Genomic DNA, 19,531 nt, shown 5'->3' with positions numbered 1-19,531 from the left:
GAGCTGATAAATTTTTAAGGTTTTCGTCCCGAATTTTGCATATTTTTATACATTTGCTTAGGAACCTTAAAAAATTTGTTTTTTGTTTCGCTTATATTTGCTCGGTAACTTGGACCAGGAATATTTTAGTGAAGTGAAGAAAGCATAACAATTTCTTAAAAATCCATAAATGGGAAAATATATTAGTTCAACACCCCGAAAACACTAAATCAGCAAGCGTGTTCCTGAATTAAGTCGGAATAAATTCTGTATGTTCAAGGCAGAATCGATTATAAAATCCATTTATATTGGAAATGGTTGGAAAAGACAGTATGTATGTAGTTACATGAATTTTTATTTACATTTCCATTTTTTTACATTTCCTTTTATTTACAAGAATTTTTTCGAAAGACTCTCCAAGGTTGAGAAAGAATGTTAAAAAATACTCAGCTATGTATGAGGTTAGGGATCAAGTTTTTAAAAATATATAATGAATTAACTTCTACGAAAAAAAAATAACTGGAAAGTGACTAGAATCAAAAGGAAACAAATTTTTTTTCCGGAAAAAAAAATGTGATAGCAGCTATCAAGCAACTTTGAATAGGAGGAGAAGTCTCGGGAAAATAATAGTGCAAGAATTGACAGGATGGAGAAGCCACACACACGTTTCTTTCTGAATACAAATTATGGATGTGCTGGGGAAGAATTTTAATAAGCGACACCGCGTCCAGCGCATCACGTATAGGATTGTAGTTACAGATATTTCCCAACAATCCTACGTTTTTTTAAAGAAAAAGTACTCAGAACTCGTTTTTTTCAACAAAAATTACTGTGAATTGGAGGAATTTCTTCAAAAATTAGTAAACACAACAAATGTTGAAATATTCTAGACAACAACACATCAACGCACATCCAGGAAATACTGTATCCTAGAAATGCTGGGCGCAAAACAACAGAAATGTGGATTTGTGTCGGTAGACGACTTTTTAAGATTCATACAAAGCTGAAGAGTAGCATTGTCCACAAACCTGTTCTATGAATACGTATTTTGCTACGTGCCTACACAATGGTGTTATTACAACGAGTACACACACGCTAAGGTCCCATTGATGTTAAAACCTTGCGGAATCATAAAATAGATTCACTGTGATTTTTTTTAAACTTTTGTCTAATTTTAAGGCTAAAGAATTCGCTGCTTCTAGTGGATTACATGGCAATTCTAAGAATCTTACACAGGAAATTCCTCAGCAGGAGAAAAGAACAAAAATAATATGAAAAAATGAGTAAATTACTACGATGATTTGTTTGATAGACACAATCTTGCTCAATTCCCCCGGTAATCAAAAAATTTATGTGAGACAATTCTGTGTGATCCCGTTTCTCCAACGATGCAACTTATTACGGGGAGAACAGAACGAAGACAGTATGCAACGCATGCGCGGTTGTGGGCAACTTTTGCTTTTGCTTATTTCAGTTATGTATATTAGTTCATTTACGAACGCTAGATGACCACAGAACTGCCCGTATTTCATCGCGTAGTAAGTTGTCTCGTTCGGTGGACGAGATCACACAGGTCACTCTTTTACCTAGATTACTATGAGAAATTGATCTTAATCACTCATATTTTTATGCTACACTCCCACCTCTATTTACAAGTGAAGTGACCCCAAAATCCTCTATTTCGTGGCACACTGCCTTTAAATTGTTAAATTCACTTCCGGCATAGCGGAACAAGAAAGTAATTCACATTTGCATTGGTAATTAAGCAAATATAGTAAAATAATATAATAAAAATAGTAGTAATGATAATAAAGTAACATTAATTTACATTATTTTATTCCAAACGCAACTAGCTGAGTATATGGTAAAGTACTCAAAATATGACCATGAACTATGATTAGTTCATACTTCTCATATCTCTCCATCACGGTTAGGAAAGATGACAAAGTAGGAAGGGTAGAGTAGCACGCGCACGAGCACGTTACTTGCCGACGCAGACTACTGTATTTTAGGGGTTTCAAGCAGAAAAAAAACGATAAAAGATAGTAAAACAATCTTTTAAAAAAACAAAGTCCGTGATAAGATGGCGAAACTAAAAAATACGCCCTTGCGATCTTTGACCATAGATCGTAAGTTTGAATAAATAAATAAATAAATAAATAAATAAACAAATAAACTCAAAGAACAAGGTCCGAAAAAAATAAAGAGATCCCTGTGGAGACGCCAAATTAGATTTTGTCACAAAAATACACGATATTTTTTCCACTACTGTAAATATGCTATGATCCGTTACACAAAAAAATACAAGAAATGTCATATATTAGTCTGCTGGCTCTATTTTTAATGCTTGAGAGGATTTTCGCACCCATTTTCTCCAGAAAATCCTCCTCAATTTTTTTTTAAATAACAACTCAAATTAAAAAGATAATAAAAATAACAATAAATAAATAATTCACAAAAAATGAGCTAAGGAGTATTGTTTCTGGTGCTTTTTTTCCTCATATGGACGAGATAATAATATTCTCAATAACAATGCTTTGTTCCTTTGTGTTTACTCATTCGACACACTGCAACACACTCAATCTAATGGAGCAAGAATGGCGCGTAATTTGAATTCGGCGTTCTTATTGGGACAATTTTCAGATGAAGATAATGTAAGAAACCTGGTATTGTTTCAGGTTACTTCAAAAAAATTCAAAATTCTCCTTTCTTTTTCTTTTCATTCCTTTTATCTCTTCGGGTAAGTTTAATTTAATTTCTCTCCGGGTAAGTAAAGAAACAAGAGAAGATTTCGCTACTGTTCCTCTTTTTTGAATTTCAAATAAATCTTAAGAAAATTTAAAGGAAAGTTTTTTTTTTAAAAAAAAGGGTCTTAAAAACTTTATTTAAAATTCGCTATATGTAGGTATTTAACTGAGAAATACGAAACAATGGATATTTTTTTGGGGGAATGTTTCTGACTTCCTCTCAAACCTCATTCGCGATGTCACTAAAAGTGACAAGTCAAAGAGGAAAACCAGAAAGAAAAAGGTTCAAGAATGAGTTTGAGAGAAATGTGTGTCAGACGAGTAAAAAAACGTATTCGGCAAGCGAAATGCTGCCTTTGCGGTGCCGAAACTGCGTCGGCGGCAAAAACTTGGGGCACTTCGGATTTCTCCCTCAACTTTTTTCTACGCACAAGAAGTGCACGAAACGGTAAAGCGATCCGCTATAGCGACAGAAAAATTAGAGAAAGAGAAAGAGAAAGAATTAGAGAAATTCACATTTGAGGAAAATGAAAATTATATACGAGTCGAAGTGGAACTGTGAGCAATAAATAGGTTCTAAGTGAGCGGATGGAGAGAAAAATTAAAATTATGTGCATGAACATAATTATAAATAATTCACACACACACACACACAGAGAGGAGCAGAAAACTCCACTGAGGAACATCCGAAATACGTCAACGATGGGGACGCACGTCCACCCAGGCATCCACGAAAATGTCTTGACAGTTAAAAGCGGCCTGCTAGCGTTTGAGTAAACAACAGGGCGGTGACAATCGAGGGTGTGCACCACCTTGGATTTTGAGTTTCTGGACGATATCACACACACCTCCTCCTTCGTGCCCGAAACGTCGCTGACTTAAAATATCTGGGAAAAAAACTTCTGCGCTATCTGGAAAGAAATAACTTTTCGCGGCGAAACTTCTGGAAAGCTACTCATCTTCACGAATGCAATTCTATGGTAATTAATACTCGAGACATGTAGGGAGGAGGGAAATGACGTGCTGCGATGAGGCGGCTGGGGCTATTTTGAGCCGCCTGGCTACTATAAAACTATGATATTCTCCAGAAATGCAGTCAACACTGACATTCCAGAGATCATCATGCAACCGCAAGCAACGGGGGATCGGATCAACCCTCTACGCTTCTGAAATCTCTAAGCTAAAGCTGTCCTCGCGGAAAAATCAGCCCTAAAACTTCCGGGTATTAATCTTCCTGAATGCTCTTTGATCCTGAATGAGAAGTCTGCAATGACGGATTTCCGGACGGATTTTGCTTGCAACGTTCGCATCGTTCAAACAAGAATAAAGATTAGCTACAGCGGATTTCAATGATCATCGTGGATGCACGGGTCGAATATGAAGAGAAGACGGTGTATTCCATGAAAAAAACTTATCCAGGAGAAAAAAACCCGTTGCTCATAGACAAGAGGAGTTGAGAAGGAGGAAAAAAGAGAGTGAAAGGGAAAAATACAGAAAAATAAATAGAAGGGGTTCCTCTCGACTTCTCGTAAACAGAAATAAACAAATAAGGCTAGCAATTACTTTGTCGAAAAAATAATAATACAGAAACTTTTTAAGCAGCGGCGAATATTTTGTTACTTCTTTCTAACATTTCTGAAACTAAAATTTATATTTCCTTTTGTACTCATTGGGGATACTTTTTGAAATTTTCTCTTGTTCTTCTCTCTTTCATTTGTTTGGTTTCTGTTTACTTATTTATTTACTGGGCTCAAACTCAAAGCGTGCCAAAAGAGCACCGATAACCTACTACCGAGGCTAAACGATCCACCTTTTTGATGTGAGCTTCTAAACTCTTTTCTTTGTGAAAGACTAAAAGTGTACGAGAAATACAGTAGAATAAGGACAAACGTAAACAAGAATAAAATCTGGATAATGAACTAATCATTTGAAAAAAAAGAACGAAAAAAAGAGCAGGGAGTTCCTTAGTTTCTTTAGTTTCGAGTTTTTTTTCTTAGTTTTTTTTTCTCAGTTTCGATACGATTACGATTTCGACCGAACGATTTCAGCTTTTTTGCTTTATTTGGTTTCCGCAAATACTTTCCAAATAATTTTCTTTCTTAGAGAACTTTGATCTCAATCAGAATATACATATTTCTCTGAATTTATCGATAAAATAAATGTTCGGTGATCTGATGATCTTACGATGATCTGTTGAGGCTCTATTTCTATTTCTAAGCCATTGGTCGCTCCGCATTATGATCATATTCCGTCGTGCTTTTAGGCGCGACTAAAACTCGGGGTATTCTAGTATTGCCTGAGGCAATAATACGGATCTGTCATATTTTAGGTGTAGGTTACGAGAATTAGTCTTGGTCGGGAGCAGGGCAAAAGACGGCAACACGTAGAGATTTATTCTAAAAATAGAATTCGCTGACAAGGAAGGTCTCAACAGATACATATTCTCATATTTACCCACCTAGTCTACAAATAAATTACGTATGTAATTATTTTCATTGTGTACAGCGTTAATTTTTAAGGAGAACTGTAAATTATCGACCACATAACTCGTTCAACGCTTTTTTTTCATAAACAAGGACACCGAAAAGGAGAGGTCCTAGATCCACTAAGGAATACCGAAGCCGCTTATGGATAAAATAATCCAATTTATTACTTTATTGTTCTGGATCTTAGGTTATTTATCTATCCTTTTTCTCCCAAAAATAACTCCTCAAGAAGAAGAAATATGAGGTATATGGCAACTTCTTCACTAAAGCTTTGATTGGGATTTTTTTCTTCCATTAAATTTTTTTTCAAATAAATGAATAATTTTAAATAATAAATGAAATAATGGATGAATAATTAATAATAAATGAATAATTTTAAATAATATTTTGCAAATATTTTGAGGTTCATAGAAAGTTTCGGGAATTTGAAGGAAAAAAATCTTAGCGACACCAATCGTTTACATATTCTACTATTTAAAGATGAATCATACAGCATTTTTTCTCTTTTTTCTCTCAAGCCATTTTTTCGCCTCTCAATTGAAATATTTTGACAAATTAGCTCAAGTAGATAGGATTTGAAGAGATAAAATGAGTGATACTGATGAGTGATGAAATAGAGGATGAGATAAATTTTTTTGCAGAAAAAAAAAGGAAAAAGGACTGTTCCAATCACAAAAAAAAGCACAGCTTCTGCAAGTTCTGTTGGATTATTGCAGCGCTAAAAGCTGCAACAAAGCCTTTTTAAGATATACTGCCAATCAGCTATCCTATTTCTTGTTTCCTTAGAAGAAAATGAGAAACCCGAGTCTTTGTTGTTCAACTCATTAGACTGGGAGTCCAGTAGAAATCCACTGGGATAGTTTGACGATAGAAAAACTAAATCAAATAATTCGTCATCAATTCACGTCATTCTTTCCTTATTAGTTTTAGATTATTAAATCATTAAGTTATTATCATGTATATTAAACGATTCGCGAGTTTTAATCCAGAAATTTTGAAATCAACATGCGCTACATGCCCTAGTGCTTGACGTGATACTAAAGTGTTACGGTGCCCCGAAACTTTCCTTCCTAATTTTCTGATATTTGAAAAAAAAGTTTTTCATAAAACAACAAAGACACTCCAATCAACAATGTAGTCAGTAGAGTCACCCAATAGTCTTTGTCTATCAATATTGATAAGGTATTGATTTTTCAGGCTTAGGACTAAGGTTACTGTGAATTAAGGTGTTTACGGCAACTGTGGAAAGAAACTTATTGGACAGCCCAAATGAAAAAAATGAAATAACAAAATAATAATAAAACAATTAAAAAAAATAATGTAAATAAAAACAAATAAGTAATAATAAATACAAATATTAAATAATAAATATTAAAAATAATAAAAACAGAAAATAATAATATAAATAACAAAAATAATAAAATAAAAATAAATGAATGGTTGCATGTGAAACATAATCGCATACGTATAAAAGATATATGTATAATAAATTTAAAAATTGAAATAAAAATTTTAATTATAGCCGGCATAATTGCCAAAAATTTTTTTTCTGAAAGATTACGCGAATTAAAGGATGTGTAGGTCCTTCAAAGCTAAAATATATTGAAGAATGAAAGATCTAAACACTAATTAAAAACCATAAAAACATCACATCTTCGAAATATACAGGATTGTTTGTGGATCTGGAGGATTTATCGACGTCATCAAGGTTTTATGAAGAAATACGTGCTAGCAAATAACCCAAAATATACTTCTCAATATATCAACGAAAAAAAAAGATGAATGGAAATTTAAAAGAGAAATGTTCAAACCGAAAAAAAAATAATAAATGCCACTCCTCAATTCTTCGAAATTTTCCCATTTCAAACATAATTTATATAATTACTGGCGCAATTTGAAAGATTACGCGAAATAAAGGAAAATGATCTCATCTAGGCCGTAATCAATATTTTTAGGAGCGAGAATACAACAGGAAGTAGCCAAAGGTACATAGCTCGGATATATGCCACTCAGAATTACATATGAGAAGAAAAATTGCTTATAATAGAATATTTACCACAATAATTTCTTTTACTGCCATAAAACATCTATAAACGCCATAAACATTTTCTGGATTTAGAGGATTTATCGGTGTTATCAGGGAGCTGTGAAGAAATATGTATATAACAACAAATAATATTTAATATTCTGCTAAATATATCAACAAAAAAGATGAGTGAAAATTTGAAAGACTTTTTTCTGAAAGAAATTTGATAGATTTTTGAAGCAAAAGAAAGATTGAAATGGAAGAAAAGAAATTTTTGAAGCGAAAAATACACGAAAATAATGATTTCCCTCGTTTTTGTTTTTCCTCACTTTTCGACTATATAGTGATTTCCTATGAATATAAGCGAATTTGGAATGAATAATGAGTTTATTTTTGAGAAAAAAGAATCCTCAAAATACACAAACGTCCCACTTCTAACACCACTAATCTGTGATTCTCACTTGAATTATTGAGGTAATATTGAGAAAGAAATATCGTGGCAGCACGAGTCCCATGCGAAATATTAATAGAGAAGAAATTTATATTTTTTTTTCAAATTTTTGACTCAATTTTTGTTTTTTTTTCTTTGTTTTTGTTGTCACTTTTTAACTTAGTTAGTTAATTTTTGTTTACTTGCAGATTATAGTAATGCCTACAATAAAGAAATAAATCATTCAATTGAAATTTGCAAAAATTGCATCAGAAGAAAATTAAATTAGATCAAATCCTGCCTCCGAAAAGATTCCAGATAAAAAAGAAATAATTCCATCAAAATTTTAAAAAAATTTCCCCTGAATTTTGCGCTTAAAATGACAAGTCCAGTGGAAAACTCTAGATAAACTCTACTGCACACCTCAAAGCAGATGAAAATGCTAAATTTAAATTGCCTTCTGCGAATTCGCAGTGAAATGGTGAGGAAAATGAGTGAAATAGGGAGGACAGGTGCAATTAAATAGGCGCGGCTTCTAGAATGACGAAGGCAGCGCACTAGCGAAGATGAAGAACGAGTGTCTCGGCCACAGTTGCTAGGATTAATATCCAGTAAGATCTATTAGCATCAATACCACTACAACAAACGTGCGAGAGACGCATCGTAGATCAAAATGTGACCCTATTCACAATTCCGTAGATCAAATCCATATAAAACAACGCTAAAAATGATGAAAAATAGCTAATAAAACGGGTAAAATGCAATAAAATGGAATGTTTTATTGATTTCTTAAATTTTTCTTTTTCCTTTTTTTCTTTTTTTATTCTGATGTTTCTTCGCGCTGGTGGCCATCCGCTTCATGTAATCTTAGCAGCGCACATGACATCCTACCTTCAGAAAGAAAGGATCCCAGACCAGTGGAAGACCTCGCGAACCGTTCTTATCCATAAGAAAGGTGACCGAGAGGACCTTCGGAACTACCGTCCGATATGCTTGCTGAGCGTGTTATACAAAGTATTCACCAATCATCCTCACGTGCATATCTAGGACGCTGGATGAAGTCCAGCCTCAAGAACAAGCTGGATTCCGCCAGGGGTTCAGCTGCTTGGACCACATCCAGACCGTGTCGAGGGTCATAGAGGTTTGCCGGGGATACCGCCTGCCTCTTGTTCTAACCTTCGTAGACTATGGAAAAGCCTTTGACAGCGTAGAAACGAATGCAATACTGTCAGCGCTGGTCGATCAAGGTGTGGACGCGTCGTATGTGAGGACATTAGCCAATTGCTACGAACGATGCACGACTAGGATACAGCTTTTCCACCGCCCTCTCACCATACCCATTGGAAAGGGGGTACGACAAGGCGATACTATATCGCCAAAGCTGTTTACGGCTGCATTGCAATGGATAATGAAATCACTTTCCTAGGAGGAAAGGGGCATACGTGTTGATGGAAGATTTCTCTCGAACCTTCGTTTCGCGGACGACATCGTTCTCTTTTCGGGCAGTACCAATGAAGCAGAAACGATGCTCAACGAATTGAACGAAGCAGGGAAGAGAATAGGACTACGAATAAACAGAAAGAAGACACAGTCCATGAAGAACGCCCACTGCGAGGACGGAGGAGTACAACTTGAAGGCTTCCAAATCGTGGAGACTCCGTCATAGTATACCTCGGATGTTCTATGAACATGGAAAACGACTTGAGGAAAGAACTGAATAGAAGATTGAGAGCAGCGTGGGCAGCATTCGCAGCCGCCAGGGAAGCTACGGACCAACTGACGGACCATGATCTTCGTGCCCATCTGTTCGACTCGACAGTCCTTCCAGCGCTCTGTTACGCAGCGGAGACGTGGGCAGACACCGTGGCCACGTCTAGGAAGCTACTTACTACCCACAGAGCCCTTGAGAGATGTCTCCTGAAGTTTAACCGGCGCACACAACACCTTGCCGGTCTTCGTAGCTCCGACTTAAGAGGAATGTCCCGTCTTCGCGACCCAGCGGAATATGCATCGAAAGCAAAACATAGATGGGCTGGTCACATCATGAGAAGAATCGACGATAGATGGACTAAAAGAACGCTAGAGTGGATCCAAAGGGACGCAAAACGCCCCCGAGAGAGACCGCCAACGAGATGGGGTGATGTGTTCGCTACACAGATGGACCAGCTGAGAGCTCAGCTGGATACGGCTCAAGGACCTCGTGAACGTCACTCACGAAACTTGAGAACATCTTGGATGACAATGGCGAGGGAACGAAACGAGTGGAAGAGATGCTGGGGCCCGCACGTCCAGTGAAGACGGGCCATCTAAGTATCTAAGTAAGTAAGTAAGTATTCTGATGTTATTTCCTAAATCATTCTTATGTCCCATACGACGTAATTACAAGCTTACAACATTAACTGCCATAGAAAAAAGTCAAAAGTTATTATAAAATCTAAAATTTTAATTCCCATAAAAACTTGAAGATGGTTCACTTGACTTTTTTTCCTTTGTTCTACTCAGGTATGCGTCTCCTGTTTTCTTTCTTTTCTGTGTATCCAACATTTTTTAGAAGGTGGGAGTACGGTAACTGGGATAGGAATCGTTGTGAGAAAAAAACAATAAATGGCTAACTTTCTTCTCTTTCAAAGAAATATGATCATCTCATGACTTAATGCACATTTTAAGAACAAGCAAAAAAGTCTCGCGAATCAAATTTCAAGGAAAAAATAGGTCCTCCGGAAAAGAATAATATCATTCTATATTGGCAAAAAAAACTACAATAGAACAACGACGTAGCAGAAAACCTTTTGAAGAAAAAATGTGGGAACCACTTATTTACAGTATTTTGTTTGATATTTTATCAGTGTCGTGTACTTTTACATACTAACTATAATACTTCTTACTGTATAGTCAGTACATACGTCTACTAAAGCACAATTAGGAAAATTTCCACGCTTATTTTAAAAAGTTTCCAAGGATTATCACCAAAAGATTTTTTGAGAGCGGTAATATTGAGTTTTAGATCACATATTGATCACTAATCGATCGAATATCCCGTGAGATAAAAGGAATAATTTTATATTTATTCTTAGTCTTAGCATTCTCTTCTCTCTTCGTCTCTTAGTCTCAGTATCTATTTAGTTCAATTAACTTTAACTCTTAGTTTTAGTATTTATTTTTAAATTATTTATTTATTTTATTTATAAAAAATATTTTTGAATTTTAATTTCACATTTAAATCTTTTTTTACAATTTTTCATCCATAAAAATTGGCAAAGAAATCTGGACAAATAAATGACAATAGTTCACCCCAAAAAAAAATTCATACAAAATTCGTTAGGTGCAGCATTAGAATGTGTATGCAAATGATATGACCAGTAACGAAGAGCCAAGGAGAAAAATTTTGAAAAATTGGAATAGAGATTAGATTACTGGAAAAAAAATTTGGATTATTTGTGCAAATCTTAGAAGAACTTGAAGTAAGGAAGAAAGAAAGAAGAAGAGGAGAAAAGGAAGAAGAGGGATAGAAAAGGGAGGAGAATTAAGAAGAAAGAAGAAAGGAAACTAAGAAGATTAGAGTTCAAGCAGCTGTTAAATATTTACAATAAAATTCACTAAAACGAAAGAGGTGTGAAGAGAAAACAAAATTGAAATAAAAAATCACATAAAAATCATTAGTATGGTCAAGAGACGTCTGACGGAGGGTGACGACGAGTCACAAATAGCTATCTGAGAGCACTAAAGGGGATTGAATAACGGAAATCGAGGGAAGTGAAGCGGATGGACGATGAAAACGAAGACTATGAAAACAAAATTAGGATGGAAAGGCGGGAAAAAATACTTAACGAAAGTTTTTTGTAGAGATATTTCTCTTTTTTTTTTGTTTCATTACTCCTTTCTTCCGTTCTGTACATATTTATCTGCGTGAAACGAAGAAATTTTGAAAATTTCTGCAGCTCTACTAATTTCTGACACAAAAGTGACATAAAAGATATGTTTATGCATGAAAAACTGTTGTATTACTGAAAAATATAAATTATTGAAATTTCTAACCTTAATTCTCGTTATGAAACTGAATTCGAAGAAAACAAATAGTGAAAAAATTGTTGCTTAATTCTTTTCATTGGAGAAATAACCTTATCAATTCCAGTCAAGTAGTAGTATAACAATAGTGGTATTACTATGGTATTTCATAAGGATTATTTTTTAAAATTTGTCTAAAATCAAATTATAAATCTTATTTATTTGTTTCTTATAAATTTAAAAATAATTACTTTTTATACACTTTCGTTAAACAACAAGGCATTTCTCTTTCGTTAATTCTGCAAGAATTTTATGAACATTTTACTGCAGATCGGCTCTGCGACTTGAAAGGAGAAAATGACACCTGTCAACGAGGAGAAGCATCTAATTAAAGTCGAACAGATGCCTCTGTGCACCTCTTACATTAAATTAAAGGCATCACTCCACGAATCTGAATTGGATTTCAGGTGGAGCATTCTTATACGGCATAGTAGATTATGGGGAAGAGGATGATTCCGTCCATTTCTTCCTAATTGCCGTAAAACGGTCCGGAAGATGCGGCGCGTGCACAAGACTGGCGCGCTCCCGTCGAACTCGTTGTAGAAAATAGCGCGTCGGGACGCTCGAAGCCGTATCTTCCGGACCGCTTTTTACGGCAATTAGGAAGAAATGGATGGAAACACCCTTCTCTCCATAATCTACGATCCCATACACGAAATCCGTACCATCTCAGATTCGTGGAGTGATGCCTTTAAATGTTGGATGTTCAAAGAAAAAACGATCGGTGATAAAAGTGGTAAAGGGGGCTTCTCAGGGCAAGTTTGCCTATTTTTTTTCAGATACTATAAACAATTATTTCACCCGAATGAGATCCCACTTATAAATATTCAGATAAATTAATCACATCATATTTTTCGTTCCCATGTCAAACTCTGCAAAAGTAAGGAGAATTGAACTAAAGAATTTCAAACAAATTTCTTCGAAAAGTTTCAATTACAATTTATTTTGGATAATTTTGAACAATCTTTAATTTTTTTTCAAAATTCTTAACTGATATGGTGTTCTCGATTATGAGAAAAGTGTTTTGCAATGAATCGCTGAAAGAAAAGGATCTGATCCTCTGTTGAGGATGTTAAGAAAGATTCTTATTATTTCATATTTTCGAAACCAACAGATCTTCTGGAGGAAAATTTCAGATCCGATGATTTTTTCGGCGGAACATTTTCAAATTTTCAAACCCATTCAGAGAGAAAAATTTAAATTTTCCACAAAAATTACTCCCATAATACTTCAAAAGAAAGGACAATCAGAACATATGTCAGATGGAGGAAATAATCAAGTAGCTATGAATGTGTCGCAGCTGTTCAGGTAAACATACATAAGTGCCTTCGAACATAAAATACCCGCGATATATTTGATTTGCAAATTTTATAATGATTACTTTTAAAATTTTCCGAAAAATAGTGATAAGCTGAGTTTGGTAACAACCCAAAATAAATAATTATAGTTGATAATAAACAAATAAATAAATAATATTAATTACTAATGAATCCGAAACACTGAAAATAATAATGTTTTGTGATAGTGTGTCTGTGAGATTTTTAGATGGGACCCTTTATTTGCTTGACATTTCGGCTTCAAACACACTTCACTATCAGAAAACAAACATAATATGCCGAGGTTTCAAAACAAGAGAACATTTGAACTACTGAGAATAATTAATGCTTAACATACAAATATTCCACTTAAAAAAAACTTTAGATGAAGCTTTGTGAACGATATCGACAAGTACAGAAGAAGTTAGGTCACGAAGAGCAGAAAGGTGAAGAGAAGAGGCGCAATGCTGAGGCGTACCTTTTCCTATCCTCTTCCTATCCACCTATGTAATTATCCAAAGCGAATTCCAGAAATAATACTTATTAATAGTTCTTATACACTCATTTTTCGCCTTTCATATAATATATTGCACGAAAATTAAGCACTTAAATGACGTTTTTTCTATGTAAAGTGGTATAATTCTAACTTAATCAACCGAAAATTGTTTGGTGTTTCTTTTACGGAGTTCGATTCAGAACGAAATGGAAACAGCAACAACAGCAAAAATCAAAGAACAAGCAAATAATGCATTTTTCGTGTGAAAAATTTGTTTATACAATTCTTAGAAGAACTAGAGGTAAGAAAGAAAGAGAGAAAGAAGAAGAGGAGAAAGAAAGAAGAGGGATAGAAAAGAGAGGAGAATTAAGAAGAGGGAAGAGAGGAAACTAAGAACAAGAAGAAGAACGAGGAGAAGAAGAACAAGAACAAGAACAAGAACAAAAAAGAGAAGGAGAACGAGAAGAAGGAGAAGAAGAAGAAGAAGAAAAAGAAGAAGAAGAACGAGAAGGGAGAGGAATAGAAGAAGAAGAAAAAGAAAAAGAAGAAGGAGGAAAAGAAAAAGAACAAGAACAAGAGAATGATAAAAAGAAGAAGAAGAAAAAGAAGAAGAAGCTAAGCGCCTCCGTAAGCACTAAAACATTTAGTTTATCGCGAATCCGCGGTGAAGTGCAAAATGAGGATTTCTACACATTTTGTCTTCAATTTTATAAATCACCACCGCACACAATCGAGTTTTTTCCCAGCAAGGTAATAATTTTACGTTACTTATTCTCTGCTGTTGTAAAAAAAAATGAGAAAAATTGAGAAGAATTAAAAATTGTAGAAAGTGCCAGAAAAATTAGGTTTCAGTCACCAAAAACCAAAAAAAGCCGACGTTGATTTCAAAATTTCTCCACCTCTCCTCGAGAGAGAAAAATCGAAGAAATGTGGAGAAAATAGAGGGATGGAAAAAAAACGTTGTGCGCAATTCCGAACTAATTCTTATACATTCGTGAGATTTCAGTCCACACATAATTAACTCAACATTTTTTCCCACCAACGTAGCCGAGCACCAGAGAAATAATAATTTTTCAGTCAATAAGATGTCAACTGTTTTTTTTCTTCCAACATTCGTACCTATCCCCAAGCACGAAGCCTTTCTGGATTTTTTCCTGAACTAGTCGTCTTCTCTATTCTATGTACTTTTGTTTAATCTCCTTAGAAACGAGAAATTACGGCATCAAGAGCGTTATTTTAAGAAATTTGCTGCTTAAGAAATGTGTAACATCTCATTTTTCTTTCTCGGACACATTTATGACGTTTTTTCGAGTTCAATTTTAGCGGATCGGTTATTTATGATGTGCGCCGATTTCAAATGCTCATTTTTTAATACGTCTACCCCATAGGTGTACATGCGTGGGTCAATTAGGACTCTAGTGCTCAAAAGGTCAAAGCAATGGATGTCATGATCCGGAAAGGACAAGACATGTCCTTGTTACCATATAATATGCTGTTTAGCTGATATTTTTCTTCAGAAGTTCCTTCAGAATGAAAAGGAACATCCTTCACCTTGTTCTCTCATACCCATATCGATTCGTACATATCGATTAAGAAAGGGTTCCCATTTTTTACTATTCAAAATTTAAAGAAAAAAAACTTGAAAAATTATAAGGAACACACTTTTATGGATTGGATAATTATTTATACGAAAAAAATAAAAAGGAAACTATCGGTTTTTTAGCGTAGAAAACATAGAAGAAATAAGCAAGATTATATTCTAGGCACCACATAAATAGTTATTTCAAGGAGAAGAAATTGATGGAAATTATTTTCTCAAGGTTTGATAAGGTTTTTCATCCACACTTTTTATTTTATATAACTGTACAATGTCTTTTATCCAAGGAATGCAGCAAAAAAAAACTACATACAGTGTAAGGAGTACAAAGACGACCTAGTCAGTTGTTTAACCCCTTTAGTACCTTTCCAGTTTTTCTTCGAAATTTCATTTTTTTCACTAAACTGCAAAATACTTGAATTGAAAACAAAAAAAAACAACAAAAAAAGAAGCAATAGTCCTCATCAATCAATCGGACAGGTTTTTGACACTGTTTCACCGAGAAACTCAGATTCCTGTGAATTCCACACTCACAGGAAAAAAGTAGTTGACGACCCCGAAAAAAAAAACCCTCTGAAACCATCCAATTACATTTCACCGAAGTAATTCACTGGAATTTTGAGAACGGGTCTCTTCTCAGTCCCTCCTTTCCACCAAATTGAACGAGAAACCAAAAAAAAGGTGCAAGGAAGAAAACAAATCTCACATTATTTAGTGCACTCTTTTAAAGAAGTTCCAGAATTTCCAAAATCCAGTTTTTCACATGGATTCATATTTTATACAGGTAAATTGAAAATTTATTGTGATATATAAATAATTGTAAGGAGAAACTAAAATGACAAACTTTGGGAAAAAAAATCTATATTATAGCATATTTCTCACAAAATAATAGTTTTTCTTTTCTTAAACTTTCATTTAGTTAGTTTCACATAGTTCTGTTTAAAACTCAATGTGGTTGACGTCATGAAAAACACCGGAAAACTAAAAATAGGATATGAACCCCCGTAAAAACCATCCATGAAAGTGCAATCTGCACACGTCATTGAGGAGAAAACTTGGAATTTAAACCAATTTGTGCCAAGGAAAAAGGAAACACATTCCTGAGACCGGGAAGTTATGTATGTAGAATTCTATGTAAACTAGCATAGGAATAGATTGGTAATGGATTGACGTAATAACTATGGGGCAGCTGTATCACCTGAAACAAATTAGAATTTCATCTAAGAGCAAATTTCGACAGATTGTTATATAATAAATTATTCAAAAACTTTAGGGACCTAGAGAAACTTTTAAACATTAAAAAAACCACATTGAATTGAATTCAATTAAGTTCTGAGTTAATGAAATTGTCCTCACTAGAAAATAAATGAGGAAGTGAAGTTTTCTCAAAAGTTCTCACTAATACTCTCACTTCCTTCAGGCCAAAACGGGGACGGAAAAAGTTTTGTAGCATTTCTTCTCCTCTTTCTATCCTCCAAAATTCGTTCTTGACTAATCATCCACAAAATCTCATCATTACAGCTACGAATTCTTTTAAAAGTACACTTATTTATATCAAAGTGTAAAAATCAAAGAAAAGAAGGTAATAGGAGGGAATATTAGAAGATTCTTTTGAGGTTTTTTAGGACTGTTTTGGAGCTTTATGTTCTCTAAAACAAAAAATTCTATTATTATTTACAATTATTTGAACGAAAAATCAATTAGAAAACTAGTCGAAGGAATATCTTTAGTAAAAATAGGTTTCAGTCAGTTTCAGTCGCTTCGAAAGGTGTGTAGGTCGCATTGATAGAGATTCAATGAGCATATTATAAATATTATTCACATTTTACGGGGAAAAAGCTTCTAAAAAATTGATAGCACGTTCAAATCATCTTTTTTTGCAACGGAACAAAGGTGAAGCCGAACACGCCTTTGAACCGTTAAACATTAGAAACTCTCTTTTAAGAAAACAAGAAAAATCTTAGTGTTGTTCTTTCGTTGAGAAAGTTGAACTCACCTTTTTTTGCAAAGGAACGAAGATGAAGTCAAACACGCCTTTGAAGCGCTTAAACATTTGAAACTCTGTTTTTCAAATAATTTCAAGAAAAACTTTAAAGTTGTCGTCTCGTTGAAAAAAAACATATCGATGTTAGTACCCGCTGGATAAAAAAAATTAAATTATGACTACAGCTCTGACATTCCAACCGTTTGAAAATATCCCACCATCTACAATTTTTCACAACCGCATAAAATCAACGGAGAGAACTCCACAAATTCTTCTTGGAAAACCTAGGCTTCACTCTTCCCTGCTTTTTTCGTGGAGAATGGAAGAAAAAGTGGAAAAATCCCTTCAAGGTCTCATCCATTTCACTGGATGTCCTAGCCACAGATTAGACATTCTACTAACGTAGATTGCAGGGAATAGCAGCGCGCATAGCGTTGCATTTACTGAAGCGTTCACACATTCGTGGAAGATAACTCGTGGAACGTTAATTGTATGGCAAAATAGAAAAAAAACAGCATCGATTATCATGCAGTCTAGCTGCGAAAATTGCTGACGCACTGAGATGGTGAATTCTGGAAAGAAAAATAATGGACTATTACATCGCTGCAATTTTTGAAGTGAAAGGGAAACGGTAAGCTTAGAAGTGGGAACTAGGAAATAGTGAACTAACTCATCATAGAATTAAATTACGATTGAATAGAGTCCTTATTTCAAAAAAAAAACAATTAATTTCCACTTCTACCTGATAGAAAATATCCGACTCTAACAAAAAAATAAGCACATATTCAAATATTTAGCTTAGAGGCTAGGAAAACATCTACTTACAAATATTCTCGAGTCATCTATAAGGAATATATCAACTTATTTTGAGCTAGAACGCATGAATTAACTCATCGGAAAACAGAAACAATTTTTCCACTAAGGCATTTTCAGTGGTTTAAAAAAAAGGTAGAAATACTCGTATATTTCTTGTATAACTGAAAAATGAAATAAAAACAAAACGACATAGCTGATTTCACTGTTTTGTGGCTCTTCACTGGATATTGTGAGAATAAAAATGAAAAAGCTGAGCGAACTAATAGGAACGGGAGCTCACCGCGACAAATGATGAGGCAGCGTGCTCGAACACGTTTGCCGCGCGCGAGCACACAGCGCGACAGGAATTGGGCGAGTTCGTGGTTGGCGGCAAAAGAGTACTCGCAGCGTCGAAACGAACTATAGAAGTGATTTCGTTGAGTGGCAACAATTATCAGAATCGAATACAATTTACAGAATACGTAGATTTTCTATTGATTTGCTTGAGCTGTAGCCAAGATCGGTACTTATTTTTATTAGCAGCTAAAGCTTCGGCGTTATCGCCTCAAAAAAATCAAAGCCTTCAGTGATTTATTTTCTCAAGCGCCTTATCACCCTACGGAAAGCATTCAAACGCAAAACATTGACTAATCCTTACCTCATTTGCTGAAATTTGGTAACGTAACACACCAACACGTACCACAACAACGAGCCACAAAGGTTTTTTATAGGGACCTCACGGCCCGCCCCATAGGTCAAAACCCGAACAGATTTTGATATGAGACTAGTTCGTTTGTGATCGCAATGCACTCATCCTTCTTGTCCATTTTTGGACTTTTGGCGGTGATCCAAAACGCCTCTAGTGTTCCACGAGCTATGATCTCGGACTCAAACGATAGAATAGTAACTTCTACCTCTATTTCGGAGTTCTGATTACTTATTCTACGGTGTGCTCCGAGCTGAGCAGAGCGTTCATACAAGGACAGTCGAACATAGGCAATAATCTGGAGAATACTGTGCAACATCCACTTGGGCTGTGTTGATAAACGCGTAAGAAATTTTGGCTGAAATCGTATGCACATTGTGGTCGGGTATGTTAATAAAATAAGAGGTTGCCTTGGAAAGTGTGAAAACTCATAAACGCTGAGTGAGGCCTATTCATTCAAAAAAAAAGAAAAATTAAAATAAAGTCCAACCAAATTAGCCTTGCATATGCATTTATTATCTACATATTTTGTGTCGGTGGTTATTTTTTGACTGGGACTATTTTTAGACCTTTTTAGACTAGATATTCTTTCAATATCGAAAAAAAACTTTAAAAACAAATTTTAGTATTCATTGAACATTTAGAAATGCACTCAACAAATGACGCTAACAGCTGTTCTACATTTTCGTTTCTCCTAAAAACGTTCCCATATGGATATGTTTACAAATGCGATAAAATTGTCCTGAACAAACATTCCAAGCAAATGTTTCGACGAATCTACCCACGACTTCTTTCTTTTTCTCTTTTTTAATGTTTTTTTTCTGGAATTTGTAAGAGGAAAAGGGAAAGGATTCTAGAATTTTCTCACAGCAGTAACAGACAATGTAAAAGCGAAGTAGCCTAA

General features: G+C 34.8%; 2 protein-coding genes across 4 annotated transcripts; both read left to right on the top strand.

Annotated features, from left to right (window-relative positions):
* Window positions 1-9,351: 9,351 nt before the first annotated feature.
* RB195_015892 (uncharacterized protein) lies at window positions 9,352-9,963 on the top strand (the record flags this gene model as incomplete). Of its 2 annotated transcripts, none has more annotated exons than XM_064206818.1 (1): window positions 9,352-9,963. In XM_064206818.1, the coding sequence occupies one exon, from the start codon at window positions 9,352-9,354 to the stop codon at window positions 9,961-9,963; it is 612 nt and encodes a 203-aa protein (XP_064062699.1). The 2 variants fall into 2 exon arrangements, with proteins under 2 accessions (XP_064062699.1, XP_064062700.1); XM_064206819.1 differs by having other exon boundaries at window positions 9,358-9,963.
* A 3,471-nt stretch (window positions 9,964-13,434) lies between these two features.
* RB195_015891 (uncharacterized protein) lies at window positions 13,435-14,068 on the top strand (the record flags this gene model as incomplete). Of its 2 annotated transcripts, XM_064206816.1 has the most annotated exons (3): window positions 13,435-13,556; window positions 13,746-13,846; window positions 13,917-14,068. In XM_064206816.1, 3 exons carry the CDS (start codon window positions 13,435-13,437, stop codon window positions 14,066-14,068), a joined length of 375 nt encoding a protein of 124 aa, XP_064062698.1. The 2 variants fall into 2 exon arrangements, with proteins under 2 accessions (XP_064062698.1, XP_064062697.1); XM_064206817.1 differs by lacking the exon at window positions 13,746-13,846 and having other exon boundaries at window positions 13,435-13,495.
* Window positions 14,069-19,531: the final 5,463 nt, after the last annotated feature.

The sequence above is a fragment of the Necator americanus genome, chromosome V (genome assembly GCF_031761385.1).
Source record: "Necator americanus strain Aroian chromosome V, whole genome shotgun sequence".
NCBI lineage: Eukaryota > Metazoa > Nematoda > Chromadorea > Rhabditida > Ancylostomatidae > Necator > Necator americanus.
Note: the sequence above shows the minus strand (reverse complement) of the source record. Positions and strands in the feature narration are given on the sequence as shown.